The sequence below is a fragment of the Scatophagus argus genome, chromosome 3, assembly GCF_020382885.2.
Source record: "Scatophagus argus isolate fScaArg1 chromosome 3, fScaArg1.pri, whole genome shotgun sequence".
Classification (NCBI taxonomy): Eukaryota; Metazoa; Chordata; class Actinopteri; family Scatophagidae; genus Scatophagus; species Scatophagus argus.
The window spans coordinates 17,224,455-17,239,732 of NC_058495.1; the positions used below are offsets into that span (position 1 = coordinate 17,224,455).

A 15,278-nucleotide genomic window follows, 5' to 3' on the forward strand; every position below is an offset into this window, starting at 1 on the left:
TTAGACACAGCTCTTCTTATTGGCTGGGAGAGCCACTTACCCCTTTCTTCTTTCGCCCGCCCAGCTAACGCACACTTCCTGCTTCTCGGCCTGGCCCCGGCCAACCACGCCCACTGGAAGTCCGCTGAGCCAAAGAGAACTGCCCGCAGGCCCCGGGCTAGCGTTTGGGTATAAAAGAGGCAGAGGTGGACCTGCCTGTCAGATGGTTTGTTGTTGTTCTGTCTGCCAGGTTGAGAGGGGAATGTGAAAGTGAGAGATTCAACAAGGTAACCAGGAAATAGGACAGCCAGAGCGACGCCCAACCCAATGGAGCTTCAGAAGCCGTAAGTTTCTTTGACAATAGAGAAGATTTTGGTCAAACAAGCTCGTCAAGTTTAGATTTGCTGTGGCCTGATAAGAGCATCACAGCATCCGTTGGAGGTTAATCGGTTGCTGGTGGACAGTACAATGAGAGAAGAGGTGTCCTGCACCAACTCCCCTGAAGGAGGTCTCGGGGCCAGCGAAGAGGAACTGGAAAGAGGATCGAAGAAGACCCACCAGTCAGGAAATCGAAAACGTTCCCCTTACCCCAAGAAGGACAGCCTTGGTCAGGCAGAGGAGAGTAGCACCGGCAGCCCAAACAGCCTACTGCCGTCAGGGCCAAAGAGGCCGAAGAAAAGCCCTTCCACAGTTGTGTCACTGGCCCCAACGTCGCTGGCCCCCAGGCTGGATCAGCCCTTTGAGGACCTCCACTCTCAACGCATCATTGCCAACGTGAGGGAGCGCCAGCGCACTCAGTCTCTGAACGACGCCTTTGCTTCTCTACGCAAGATCATCCCCACGCTACCTTCAGACAAACTGAGCAAGATCCAGATCCTGAAGCTGGCCTCGCGCTACATCGACTTCCTCTACCAAGTGCTGCAGAGCGACGAGATGGACGCCAAGCTGGCCAGCTGCAACTACCTGGCCCACGAAAGACTGAGCTACGCCTTCTCCGTCTGGAGGATGGAGGGGGCCTGGGCCATGTCCACCAGCCACTAGGATCCCTTCAGACTTCTCTCCTAAACCCCCTCGTGTCCACATCTTCATCCCACCGCCTTTGTCTGTGTCAGCACCCATTTCCTGAACCTCTGAATTCTTCCTTTCCAGGCTGATCTTGATCTTCTCACACCAAACCTTCTAGTTCTCGATCTTTGTGCACCATAATGGTTCACTCCGTCTCCTCCTTGCAACTAAAACCTCTCTCAGCTCACCTTTTTCCACTTCATTTTTTTCTGCTTCCACTACTGTCCCTTTTCTGTCCTACACTTTAGTCCAGCGCAACAAGACGCTCCGCTGCAGCCCCTCAGGTATGGACAAAATATACAAACGCACACATGGCACACAGACACACACACTGAAATCATACAAACATGCACACGTGTGCACACGCTCATCGTGACATCTGCACATGGACACGAGTGGATTCATTAGTGTTTCACCACAACTCGACAGATAAATATCACAAAGAGCCGCTAAAACGTTCTACAAATCTGTGCTTCAAAGGATCTCTTCAAGTATCCTGTTAAAATAAAAGAATAAAAGATGAAATAAAAACATCAGTATGTTCTAAACTTTGATTTTATAAATCATTGTGAGGCATGCAGCCCGTTATGAAAAGACTTTCTGTGGAAGACTCAGTCACAGATGCATTCAGACTAAAGGAGACTTTAGAGATTTACGGTAAACATGTTCTATAAAGCAGATGCATTTATGAAATGATTGGTTAAAATGTGTGTGATCACACGTCACATGGTGGCCGCCCTCGTGTTTATCCTTGCATTTAGATATACAGATAAACCATGAACTTTGTATATTTTAAACTTTTTTAAAATTTTATGTAAATTTCTAAAAATTATACCTCCAAATGTATGATAATATTTTGGAAAAAGATCATCACAGCTGTAATATAATACACATTATTTATTATGTAATTCTGAAATTCTTATGGAAAAAATGTTTTGTTCAAACAACTGAATACGCTATCTTCAATAGTTACATAAAAAATATAATCAAAATAACCGCTGAAAATATTTTATTACTGATTTGGTAAAATGAAATATTGTTATGATATGTTAATTTTTGCCTATTTGGTTCTTTATTGATACATAAAGCTGATTTGGCTGAATACATCAAGAAAGTTAAAATATTCATTTTCAATCATACAAAAAAAAAAGTAAACAAAATGCTGTCAAGAGACTGCTCCTGTCAAATAAAGTCATTTTGAAAAAATATGCACAAAACAAAAGCAAAAACCAGATCCCAGCCAACAACAGGAATACAAAATGTTTCACATGAAATTAGAAAAATAAAAACAAAATGGGATACAAAAAAAGATGAGATTAAAGTTAAATGATAAATTAAAAATGTGATGACAAAGTAAAAATAAATAAGAAATAAAAAACATTGGGATCAGCAGCCACATGTTAGCTTGACTAACAATTAATAAACACAATAAGTCGCATTAAAGATAACTTAGGCAGAATTTAATTAAAGGCTGATTTAATCGTTTCAAAATGAACCAACAGCACGTTATCATCACCATAATCTAACCCCTCCGGTGTCTGACACACCTCTGATGTGTTTAAGACAAATGTTGTCCTCCAGAATCTGTAGGATCAGCTTCCCACGGGGGTCTGTTTTTTCCTGCCATTTTAACAGACGCCACATTCCAGCACAGGTACAGCATGAAAAGAAGAAAGAGAGGGTGAAGAAAGAGAAATAAGTGGAGGCACATCTCCCTCTCTCTCTCTCTCTCTCTCTCTCAGCCTTGCCCTCTTTCCTCAGGATCTTGTATCGTGCAATCAGGCCCCGCCGGGGCCCAGACTAGCAGGAACCTTTAGATTGGAAACAGTTGTGAGGTATTAGGAAGGTGTGCTCACCAGGGTTGGGGTCAGGCACATGAGGGCCTGTGTGTGTGTGTGTGTGTGTGTGTGTGTGTGTGTGTGTGTGTGTGCTGAGCTTTAATTACCTGTGCAGCAGTGTGCACCAGTGTGTGTGTGTGTATATATGAGCACATCTGCAGATTAGTAAACAGGAATACACTTGCAGAGGGTGTTTCAGTGATTTTATCTCTCCTGTCTCCTGCGTTTAGTTTTAAAAGACTTAAAGTTTCATGTATATTTTTTGTTGTTGTTGTTGTTGTTGTTGCGAAAGGGCAGCCAGGGACTCAAAACTTCAAAATAAAATGACAACATACAAGATAAGATTTGAAATGAAAACAGAGCGACAGGCTGAGGTGCAGAGGCTGTGTGGAGATGAGTCCGCGTTGACGCACACACACTTTGTCGCGAGCTTGATGTCAGGTCGAGGTAAACACATTTCAAACAGGCACACACGCCGCTGCGGATTTTTGAACAGGCATAAAAATGATTGCACAGGGTAACACATTATTCACCACGCAGGAATCAGTGAATCACAAATGATATCACCAGTAATACTCCACAGGCTACATGCAACACATACATTACACTGTCCAGACACACACACACACACACACACACACACACACAGCCTCCGGCCATGTGCACACTGCAGGTGTTCCACTCTGCGTTATTACCAAACCTCCAGTGGCCTCTGCAGCAGACGTCGAGGGCTCCAGTCGCTGAATGCCAAGGCCCCTGCACGTGGAGCGAAGTGTCCTTGAACGCAGCGCAGTAGTTATTGCCTACCACTCTGCCTGCACTGCCTGTGGTCATCAGCTCTGCAGGGGCTGCCATCAAAACACAAAGAAATTCAAGGCCTGAAACTGACCTGAATGCTCATATGACGTTAGAAGGAATCTGAGAAACATTAAAGACAGAGTGTGTATGCATGCGTGCGTATGTGTGTGTGTGTGTGTGTGTGTGTGTGTGTGTGGTGAAATTTAAAATAGGGTTTATAAATGCATCAAATGATGTGTATCAGATTATACCTACAGAATGTCCAAATACTAAATTGCAGCCTATTTTTGAGTTTTCTAAAAGCTTAAAAATCCTGCTTCTCTTTGTCCTGTCCTCTGTGTCCTCTCATGTGGACACAGTAATTGAACGGCGGAAAGTGGATCAGTTGTTTTTTTTTTGTTTTGTTTTTTTTTTGTTGTTGTTGTTGTTTTCAGACTGAACCAGAAAGATCTCATTTTGTGAGGCTGTAATTCGTGTCGATGTATTAGATTGCGGTAAACTTTAAGGTGTTCCACTACACAGCTCTTTAATAAGAAAGTAACCAGATCATTGGTTTGATTCGGGTTTACGCCATCAGCATATTCATGAAAAATATCCTCGATATTGTAGAAAAGCCTTTAATATGTTTCTTGAGGGTATAACGCACACACACATGTGAACCTGAATGAACATTGAACAGTTTTGTGCTTTTTGATGAGCACGATTTTAGGCAGTGTGGGTGTTTGGCTCAGAATGAGACTTTGAGAAGAAAGAGGATTGTTCTGTGTGAGAGTTGGGAAAAAAACCCCCAAAAAACAATAATCTCTCTTATGTTTATACTGTTTATACTACAATCAAAATGCCTGTCACTGCTTTTTCCTCTGCTGGAACCTCTGCTGCATTCATACATGTGTGTGTGTGTGTGTGTGGGCGGGTTTTACAGTTTGGGCTGACCAGCTGTTGGATGCTCCTCTGTGCATAATAAATCTCTGGCTGTCACTCCGGACTGATCTGGGACCAGATATAAAGTCCTCTGTGGCTCATTTGCATTTTAAAAGCCTCATCCAGAAGTTGTGGCTTCTGATAGTCATCTTTATTTTTAGAGAGCCAAAGTGTGACTCGAACACAGGTGGGAGGGTTGTCTCTCTTCCTGTGTGTGTGTGTGTGTGTGTGTGTGTGTGTGTACATTTGACGGCTGCACATGTGCTCGTGCGTTCATCTGTATGTGTGCTGACCTTGCTCAGACAGCTGCAGGGGACACAAAGCCAGAAGAACGACTTCTGGTTTGACACGTAGGCAACAAAACGCCACATAAATCCGGTCCAAAAAGCAGCGGGATCTGTCAGACGTTTGCATGCACCCACAATTCACGGAAACACAAACATTTATATGTGATTTAAAGTAAAGGTTTCGATTATTATTTCAATTTTCTCACGCGTAAAGTAAAAAAGAAATCCAAACCTCCAGTGGCATCTTTTAAAGGTTTGCTGTCTCTTATGAAGCTCTCAGCATGAATCCAGAGCAGGTGTGGCGGACTCCACTGGCCACTGCTGTTAAAAACTACAATATAGAGTTGTTACATTAAATGGCTGCTGCTACTGCAAATGCATGTTTGATTTCTTTAAAATCTTTAGCACTGTAACTTTAAATAGAAAGATAAAATGAGAACAGAACAGAGGTTTCCCCGCACTTTGTTACGTTTCATGACAATTTACACATTCACGCTTTTACGGGATAATGGAAGTCATGTGATGGGACGACACCCACAAACATACTTTAAACCTGACCCTTTCTCGCTGGACGTCTTCTCTCTCTCTCTCTCTGTGTGTCTTCCTTGAAGCATGGAAAGGCACACTGTAATTAGGGAGAACTGAGAACGCTCCAGACGAAATGTTTGCTTGTTAAAACAAGAGAGGAGAAGTGAAAGAGCTGTAGGGATTTTTCCACCAAAGTGTTTGTTTGTTTGTAGACACAACTTAAAACCTCAGCACGCTTCTCAAAGATATTTTTCTGTGTGCCACCACTTTCAGACACAGCATGAAGCATGAAAAGTCTACTTATCTAACTGTGTCATATCTGTTTTTTTTTTTTTTGGTCTCTGCAGAAAACCGACAAATGGAAAATTCTCTCCGCTCAAAGACGAAATGTGTTGCTGCCTCACCAGACGACCCCCCCGCCGCCCGTTTTTTTTAATCCTCTAAAAAAAAAAAAAAAAAAAAAAAAACCAAAACTTTTTTATCTCTTTCTGGATACGTGCTTGACTCAGGACACTGAGATGTATTCATGCAGCTTGACTTTTCACTTTGTGTTTCTGAAACACTGGTGAGGAGACACGACAGTCAAGCGACGAACACTTTGAGTGATGGAAACAAAACAAAACAAAACAGCTGGCCTGCGTTGACAATGAAACAAAATGGCTGCTGGTTTGAGTGCCTTGGGTAACACCGTGGTAACCATCATCCACTCCGACTCTTCGCGTTGGGTGACTCACTGCCAGACAGACATTAGGATGACTAACGATAATGGCACAGTGATGGTTAGAGGGCGGTCACAGCCAATGAATGTTTACAGCTAAAATGCTAATAAGCTAATGGCGCTGGCTCTCAAAGCCCCGTCTTGTGGGAAAAAGAAAAGCACGAGGAATCTGACACAGATCTTCTACTTTGTTGTGCTGTAGTAACTTGATAGCTTTTTGTGTATTTGGGGAGGGGGGGGTTCAAAGTGTATCTGTTTGTGAATTTGGTGTACTCACACTGTATTATTTTAACTCTGCTCGTGCATTACACTCGCCTTTAATGAAAAATGTCCATGGGAAAATGTCTTAAACCACTCATTACAAATCAGCAACTAATCCGCTTTTGTTTACGTTCACTTCAGTGTTTCTATTATTGGTGAGGGTTGCAGAAAAATTTTATTTTAAAATGCAAGAAAATCTGATTGTTTGTGTTTCTCCTGCAGCTTTAAGAGATATCTTTGCAAACCTGCTCGGAGTGCTTTCGCTGAATAATGCAGAAGTAAAAGTGTGAAGTTTCTTACAAAATGTCGAAAATCATGAAGTGAATCCATCCATACCGCAGAAGATTCATTTGAAACCATAAATAGCCTAATTAATGCTTGATCGTGTTTCTTTTGTGCTGTTTTGCATTTGCTTTTGATAACCGTTACTGTGTCAGCTCCTGTGGACAATAAAACTTTTCTCGATGCTGTATATGAGTGCAGTATTTTAATAATCAAAAGAATAAAGTGCAGTGTTCTGTAGCATTTCAGACATGAGAGGAAGTCGTGGTGAATTTGTTAAGATACAATGTTACAGAATGAACAAAGTTGAAAGGAGCAGGCTGATAGAAATAAATGACTCGCTCAAATGTACATAATTTACCTTTATTAAGGATGTTTTTGAAGACAAAAATAGTAAAATGTCAGAGGCAAACAATAAAAAACCCCCAAAACAAAGTCATTATGTACACTGTACAGAAATAAAATCAGAGAGTCAGTTATGACAAAACTGGACTGTGCCTGCAGTTTTAATTTTGATCCAGTTTGTTGAGGCTCCATACAGGTTGGTCAGCATGATACTTCAAGGCACATAATTAATTAATTTGGTCTCCAAGTATGCACAGGGTTCATTTTTTTAAGATTTTGAAATACAAAAATAAGTCATTTGCATGAATTAAGACAAAACATAAGACATCAGATACGTCAGGTCACTGTCATGAACGTTGAAACCGAGTAAAGCTACACTGTCCGACTGTCCTGCATAAAATGAAGCTAAAACTGCTCCACACTCTCATAACTTGCTTTCACATTTTCATTACGTTAAAAACACAAAGAAAGAAACAAAATCTACAGACATACTCCACTTAAAAAATGTTGTCCATAGCACCGTCAAAATTGTGTTAGACATGCAAAGTGCACAGAATTTGAATGTATAAATAGAAGTCACGTAGTTATTTATTTTTTTCTCTTGAGAAATGAATTTGTTTACGTGTCCATCCTGTGCTTTTGGTGCTGTTCAACTGTTTGGAAAGAAAAAAAGAGAAACATTCACAAATTCTCCACAGTCTTTGAAGTTCTTTAAGCCATGCCAGTCCAGAGACGGCACATTGTTCTCATAAACTTTGGTTGCACTTAACCTGTGTCCAATTGCACTGTGAGGACATTCGGCTATCTCAGTCTTACTGCTCCGCCTTAACTGCTAAAATGTCGTTGTTTGGTCCGGGGAAGCAAAACATCCCCGATGCTGACGGTAAACATAACGCAGCTACATCGGTGACGAACAAAGAAAGATGAAACTCGTCCTTGTAATGAAAGAAATACAAGAATAAAATAAATGTACAAAATACAGCAGGAATGCTCATCCACAGGTAGACACTCTGGTCCACTTAACAAACATTTGATAAGTTCTAATTTTAAGACCCAAGTCTTTTTGATCCGCCCATCCTGAGGGCACTGCGAGTGCGCTTGAAACTTCTGACTCTCATGAAGTCGTTCAATGAGTCTCATCCAAAAATGTTTAAATCCATTTCCTGAAAGACAATAATTGATCTTTGTGGTCTCATATACAATCGCTTCTGCGTGTGAGAGGTATAAACTCTACACTGTGACTCACGCCACCGATACACACTACAGTATGTCTACACATTTGAGATGCACTTCTACAAAGACTGTCGTGTCTTCTTTTATCTGCTGGGGAGCCATAACAATAACTGCAGTGATCTGAGTCTTGCTGCATGTGCTCGCCCAACCAGCCAAGAAAGAAGAAAGGAAAAAAAAAAAGATTTAAGAAAATATGTGGACATACAAAACAATACAAAACATATGTATCTCATCTCTTTACTGTAGCTTCACTCTTACTGGATTTTTTTTTTTTTTTTAAAAAAAGAAAGAAAATATATAATAATAAATCTCGCGCTGACATTCACAAAAACGTATGCCATAGGTCAAATGAATGAATATTCAAATAAACTAAAAGTATGAACGAACAAGATGTCTGATAGTCAACAGAGCTGATGCGTCTCATCCACTTCACATTACAGAACTGTACAGTGCAAATCGATCAGAGACTCCTGATCTTTTCCTTCATGGGATCTTTGTCACATACAGACAAATGACATCATTGCAGCGGGACGAGTCTGCTCTGCTCTCCTTCACCGGCACGTTCAGCAGGGACGACTCCTTCCGCACTGACTGATTGGCTCCAGTTAAGTCGAGGTGACCTTTGACCCCCTCCTTCAAGGTTACGGCAGTCCAAGCGGTCTCTTGCGGGTCCTGTGTGAGTCATTTGCGAGGTGAATGTTTAAAGTCGCAGACCTGTGCTTTGTCAAGTGTGTGTTCATGCTACGTCGTGCTCGCAATGCTCCCAATGCCATAAGAGAATTTAGAGAAAGTAAGATATGAGAAAGTCTTCATTAATCGGTCCCTGGCCATCTTTCTTTGGAATTTTTTTCTCAGCTCGGTGACGTGTAGAGGCGTCGTGACAACACAAATGTTGTCCAGGTGAATGTTGTGTGTCTGAATCGAAGTGGTCTGACAGCAGCCAGCTGTAATGGAGTTTTTGTGAGGTAATGAATACAGTGGTCAAACTGAGGAGGAGGACATCTACTTCCAGTGATGGTCCAAATGCATAGCTGTGTGTGTGTGTGTGTGTGTGTGTGTGTGTGTGTGTGTTTTTTCACTAAGACTTGGCTGAAGGCAACTCTCATGAGCGTTTCTTCAGAGAGAATCACCTTGCTCTGTCAGTTTTTCTGACTGTTTCCTTAAATAACAAGAGAAAGAAAAAGATTTTATATTAGATAAACTGGTGCTACAGCAGAAGATATTAAAAGTGACATCGTACTTACCTGTCGGAGGTGACAGCTCCCATGGACAGTGAGGCGATGTAGGTGACAGCTTCACTGTCCGAGTCTCGTCTCAGTCGTCGTCTCTGCGCCTGCAGGTAGGACAGATCCACTGTGGTGGCCGAGTCCTTCACACTCTGCCAGTGCTTACCTGCAGAAGGCAAGAAGATGTGAGAAGGAGGGAGGGAGAGAGAGAGAGAGAAAGAGAGAGAGAGAAAGAGAGAGAGAGAGAGAGATTAATGGCCTCACATGTCTGTATTTCAATGCTGTTTTCATCCTGAATGGTTCTTTGGGCAAAGTGTCTGCATTGTATTATTAAAAAGCAGCACTTGGTGTTTGATCCACCAGTTGTAGCTGTTTGATCTGAATATGAGCATTGACTGTGTTATAAACAGCCCCCGGGCTAAATGTCCATTTTGATCATTTCAGAAATGTAAACTCAAGTTCAATCTGTTCTCTCAAGGTCTCCAGGCCGGAGTCTTGTGACACACAGTGGAAGTAAAATCAATCAGTGTTTGCAAATGTGTTCATCTATGAGCGTGTGTGTTCTGGCTGTGCAATGCAACTCACATATATTTCACCCCGGTCCTAAATCACAGGCTTAACATTCTTGTGGCTTTGCAAATATTTTTAATTAATCTAATTTGGTTGGGATAACATTTGTGTGCAATCAGGAGGGGATGTTGCGAAGGTCGTGTGCCAGAGAAGTGTTTGAAGATAATTAGAGCCAGGGCAGCTGAGTGTGTATATGTGTGCCTGCATGTGTGTGCGTGTGTGTGTGTCTGTCTGTCTGTCTGTGTGTGGGACGGCTGGAGGGAGGGATGGGAGACAGGGATGTAAAGGAGGAGAGGTGGCCAGAGAGAGCAGGAGTGATGAGGAGACGCAGCGAGCTGCTGCTACGTGGAGAAACAGACATAAAAGTAACAGAGAGTGAAACAGAAAGTGTTGTGCCTAACTTGAAAAACATTTTTTAAAAATTGTTCTCAAACCAAGAATGTTTTTCATGTAAAGTAGAACAAGTAAGTGGCATCAGAAGCAAACAAGATTTGGTTTCAAATACAAAAAGCTTTTTGTAAAAACATTTATTCGGACGTCATGAAATGATGTTGACGTTGAAACGTCTTCCTTGTCCAGAATTAACTTAAGGTGCAAAGACTGAGCATGTTGTATGCTGTACAGGTCCCACAGATGCCTCATCGTCATTTGGGACTGCGCTGACATGATGTGAAATCCTATATGGTGGTATGACCTCACCTGGTGCACCAGTAAGAGGTGTGTTTCTTTGGCCAACATAAATCAGTTCCTGAGAAACCATCAACCTGGCCACAAGCCGATTATTCTCTCAAATTTATTGTTATATTTTAAAACTGTGACATTTCTTTGTCGACTGAAGCAGATTCTGACCGACCCTGAGGGCGTTTAAGTAAACTTTGAGAGACATAAACAAACATAATTTAGTTGGTCTGCTGAGGAATCACAGGTAAAAATAATTATATATTTTCACTAAAACAAATTTCTTTTTTCAAAAAAATTATTTATTTAACACCTAACCCTCACATTCTCCCCTCTGACTGGGGTTTTCACTCACTAATCAGCACATTGTGTTGTCGGTTGTTCCACTCGCTGTTGGAATTTCTTTGTTGATGAAAGACTTGCCACAACAACATTCAAAGGAAAACATTCAAGAACACGCATGTTGATATTGTTCACGGTGGGTGTCAGGTCTCACCTTGAACCTGGATGACTGTCTGCAGCGACTGGACGGCATTTTCACAGGGCTTCTGGTCCAACACGGACTGAGACAGAGGCTCCACCTGGATTGCAACAAGTGGTTAGGGGATGGAACATCTTCTTTACTGTATATGCACACACACACACACACACACACCTACCTCCATGCCCAGCAAGGCACTGACACAAGCTTCAGAAGCATCACAAATGGCCTTGAGGTCATGTCCCCCCTCCAGAGCCAGGACCACCCGACCCCCGGCTAGTGACATCAGCTGACGGGTCAGAAAGCCAAAACCTGGTAGAGGAAAACACACAGACACACACATTACACAGGCTGAACCAGGTAATGGCAGGTTGGGGTTTCTCTCTACACACACTGATCAACACCATTAAAGGATTCGTTCGGTGACAGTTTACGTCATTTTCCACAGCAGCCTCTAAGCCTCAAACTTGTGGCGAGTGTTTACGCGTTGGTGTCATCATCTTTCGTACAGAGCGGCGCCCCGTGCCTCGTAGATGCTGTTCACTTCTATTCAGATCAGTGCTCATAACAGTAAGAGTTATGAGTCTACATTTTATTTAAAAATGAAAAGGCAGTTCCCAAAAGATTTTCCCGAATAATCGCGCAAACAAATTTTGTCTTCGTAGGTGCATACGGGAAGGTTTGGTTAGTTTTGATCCAAACTCTTTCACTACACAGTGTCGTCTGAGTGGTGCTAACGACTGACATTGATAAGGCTGTATAGCTGTGAATGAGTGTTTATCTACCTGAAAATGGTCTGTGAGGAATGGCCACGCTTCATAATTCTGCAATTTGCCTTACAACACAGTTGCTGCCTTAACACAGTGTGGCCTGGTGTGCCCTATCTGTCGCGTTTATGTGAACGTGCCGCATGTAAATGAGAGGCCTTACACTTAGCCGTGACCTTGTAGCCTCCCAGCGATGGCGAATGTCCTTCGACAGCATCAAAGCCAGCTGACACCAGCACCACATCGGGCGAAAACTGGTGAGCGATGGGCATCACCACAGTCCTGAAGAGGAAGAGGTTTGTATGTTACATTCATTCAAGCCCTGTGGCCCGGCTGAAATTAGGATGTACGTTTTAAAAAAAAATAATCGTGTTTTCAACAGGTGTTCATAATTTGAGAAAAATGAGAAGTGAAAACAACGTAATAACGTGAGAGAGGAAGTCATTGTGGGATTGATTTGACATCAGAATAGACTGAAAACAATTACTTATTTTAATTAAAAGAATTTTAAGTTGCCTGTAAAGTAAATCAAATAACATCAAACTAAAATCACAGCATAATTGAAGCGATTGATCTGTGAGTGGAATACTTATGCATTTTTTTCTGGATTGTTAACTCCAAACATTTACTTCATCGTAAACTCCATCCATTTGAAAATGATGAAACATAAATTATCAAAGGCCATGTTCCAAGCGCTTGATCTCTGTTCTTGATCCACTTCTGGTAAAAAGCCAGCATTAGAAGGTGGAGTAGCTCCCAGGTGTGAATGTGTGCAACTGTTTAAATGTGAAACAGATCATTGCTTAATAAAAAAGAAACATGAGAGCTGTGCAAACCTTTCCTGGTTAATGCAAAGATTCACATACAACTTCAGGCAGGTGGCAAACCCTGAACAGTTTGGTTTTTTTTTTTTGTGACACAAACAGATAAAAATGAGACGGCTGACATATCTGGACAGAGACGCCCACATACTGTATACCCTACTCGGGGGAGAACACTTTCCTCGTTTCTCTGCTGTCCTCCTCACTTCCTTTCCTCTCCCGCTGCCAGTTATTTAGCAAGAGCGCACAGCCCATGCCGCGTTTGATTCTCTCTCTCTCACTCTCTCTCTCAGCGGCAGTTCAAAGGCGTTTGTGTGCGTCTGGTTCCTATTAGGAGCTCGTCCCTCTTCTCACGTCACTGACAGCCAGCCATCTGGGATCCATTGGGCCTAATTACGCCGCCTTTGGATTCCCTAACAATGCACCCCCCACTTCTCCTCTCTTCTGCTCTCCTCTCCCCCTTAAGATTGTTATTCGCCAGTAGCCACCTAGAAATGCACATGAAAATGTGTGCACGCACGCATACATGACATGCACAGGCCAAAAGATACTGGATGTTACATGTGTGCTACTGGTGATTATAATGACCTTGAATTGTGACCACCTCAGTGATCCTCTACATACATACACAAACACGTACGCATACTACGTCAGGACACTTAATCTCCACGCAGCTGAGCTTTCTCTCTTGTACAAGAGAGCCACCAGCACTCTTGACCACAATATTTCCCCTGTCAGTAACACACACCCAGAAACAGAGACACATCATCAACAACCGCACTCCGGTTAGTTTTCTGTTCCATTCTGGAGAGAAACACACAGTCTGGAACACCCAGTCGTCTAAATCATGTATTCAAATTGAATTACACAACTGGCACCAGGCTAGATACCTAATTGCATAAGCATGAATTCATGATGCATTAAATTTTGTCTGTATGGAGTGTTATGCACTTATTCACACCAGTTAATCCACAAAATTGTAAAGTGCACTAAAAAAATCTATTTAAACATTTGTGTGGTGTGTTTTTACTGAAATTCCTTCCATGTTGTTTCATGTACTGTGTAAATTTTGCTACAATTTTGCTAATTTTCTTTATGTTCTGCCTTAATCAAATAGTTGGCAGTGGCAGTAAATACAGGGTTGTTCCTCGTGATGACATGTGACAAAGGTCTTCGGGCGGATATGCATTCTGGGCATCAGAGTTAAATGGTATGTGCCTCAAACCACTGGACCACCAGGACACCATTCTCCGCAAAGCTTTGATACAGGGCAAGTTTCTAGGGGTAACACACAATACGGTACAGTACTACAGTGTGGTTAACTGAGGGAGTTTTACACAGGAAAACATTTCCCAAACTGGATGAAAAATACCAAAACCAGACGCCTGCTCAGGAAAAGACCAGTTGTTTCTTAATTAGCATCCAGAGCTACAGCAAACACTGGACAGCCTATTGGCTCTATGGATTTTACCAGTATGGGTTAGCTCATTAGCATCCCTTCCTTTGACGAGACGCCCACCCACTGTGTTTGCTGCACGCAGAACTGTGTAGAGCTCACATACTGTTTAATCATCTGGTGGCGAGCCAATGTTGCTGATAGACACACTCTGAGTTCATTACTGTGGAAAGCAGAAGCAAACTATATTCACTCAGGAAAAACAGCTAGTACAAAATCAAAAGCGTAGTGACAGCAAAGGTGTGTTTCACTAACACATGAACATATGGTATAGATATCAGTGTTTTGTCCATTTACCACAAACTGTGTAGACATTGGTAACTGCCAACCATTTCTTAGGAGGAAATAAGGAAATCAGTTATGAAACCTGATTGAGAGACTACAGATAATCCATCAAACCGAACAAGACCCAACATTACTGTATAACAGCATGATAATACAATCAAAAGTGCTGTATGTCTTACAGGTGTTGCATTCCAGTGCAGACGGAAAGTTCTGACCTCCACAATTTAAGGGTGTGCTTCCACCGGGATGAGAAAATAGTCTTGTTACTGTCCTCTTGGCACACACACAAGTGTAATTCAAACAGGCATGAAAATAAACTCCTTTTCCTAATAAAAATATATGTTTTCTGTCTTTTCTGACAACATCCCTGACATGATATGAGTATCAGCCTTGACCATGTTGCAATGCATATGATTCAAAGCTGATTGGCAGATAATCATTTTGCGTGGAAATGAAGAGAGACATCTGTGTTTTTGATTGAACTGGAAATGGCATGTTTGCCGGGTGCATTTGTTTCTGTCAGACTTTAAGTTGTGTTCTTTTAACCTTTAAGAGAACAACTCAAAAACAGGCAGCGACCTAGAAGCTTTCTAGCAATGTGATGGAGACTCCTGCAGCATGCAAACTGTTGTCATGAAAGGGATACTGTCAAATAATTGCATTAAATTGTTGATGATCAGCAGCTGACTCTTCACTCAAAGAGCTTCAAACCAGAATTTGAGTGAATGCACCCGGAAAC

General features: G+C 42.1%; 2 protein-coding genes across 6 annotated transcripts in view; one reads left to right on the plus strand and one right to left on the minus strand.

Moving 5' to 3' along the window:
• The first annotated feature begins 160 nt into the window (after positions 1 to 160).
• Positions 161 to 6,865, plus strand: twist3. Its single transcript, XM_046384291.1, has 2 exons — positions 161 to 1,328; positions 5,764 to 6,865. Exon 1 carries the CDS (start codon positions 448 to 450, stop codon positions 1,018 to 1,020), a length of 573 nt encoding a protein of 190 aa, XP_046240247.1. The 5' UTR covers positions 161 to 447; the 3' UTR covers positions 1,021 to 1,328; positions 5,764 to 6,865.
• Positions 6,866 to 8,491: 1,626 nt separating this feature from the next.
• LOC124056645 (histone deacetylase 7-like) overlaps positions 8,492 to 15,278 on the minus strand; it is a 37,135-nt gene continuing 30,348 nt past the window's right edge. For all 5 annotated transcript variants that reach the window (XM_046384287.1, XM_046384286.1, XM_046384288.1 and 2 more), the window contains 5 exons: positions 12,141 to 12,259; positions 11,389 to 11,522; positions 11,226 to 11,310; positions 9,500 to 9,647; positions 8,492 to 9,414 (listed from right to left, as the gene is read on the minus strand). In XM_046384287.1, the coding sequence (XP_046240243.1) occupies positions 9,372 to 9,414; positions 9,500 to 9,647; positions 11,226 to 11,310; positions 11,389 to 11,522; positions 12,141 to 12,259 (529 nt within the window). In that variant the 3' untranslated portion in view covers positions 8,492 to 9,371. The remainder of the gene's footprint in view (positions 9,415 to 9,499; positions 9,648 to 11,225; positions 11,311 to 11,388; positions 11,523 to 12,140; positions 12,260 to 15,278) is intronic.

Coding starts and splice junctions, on each gene's coding strand:
- twist3 (XM_046384291.1), top strand. CDS start 448: ATGAGAGAAGAGGTGTCCTGCACCAACTCCCCTGAAGGAGGTCTCGGG.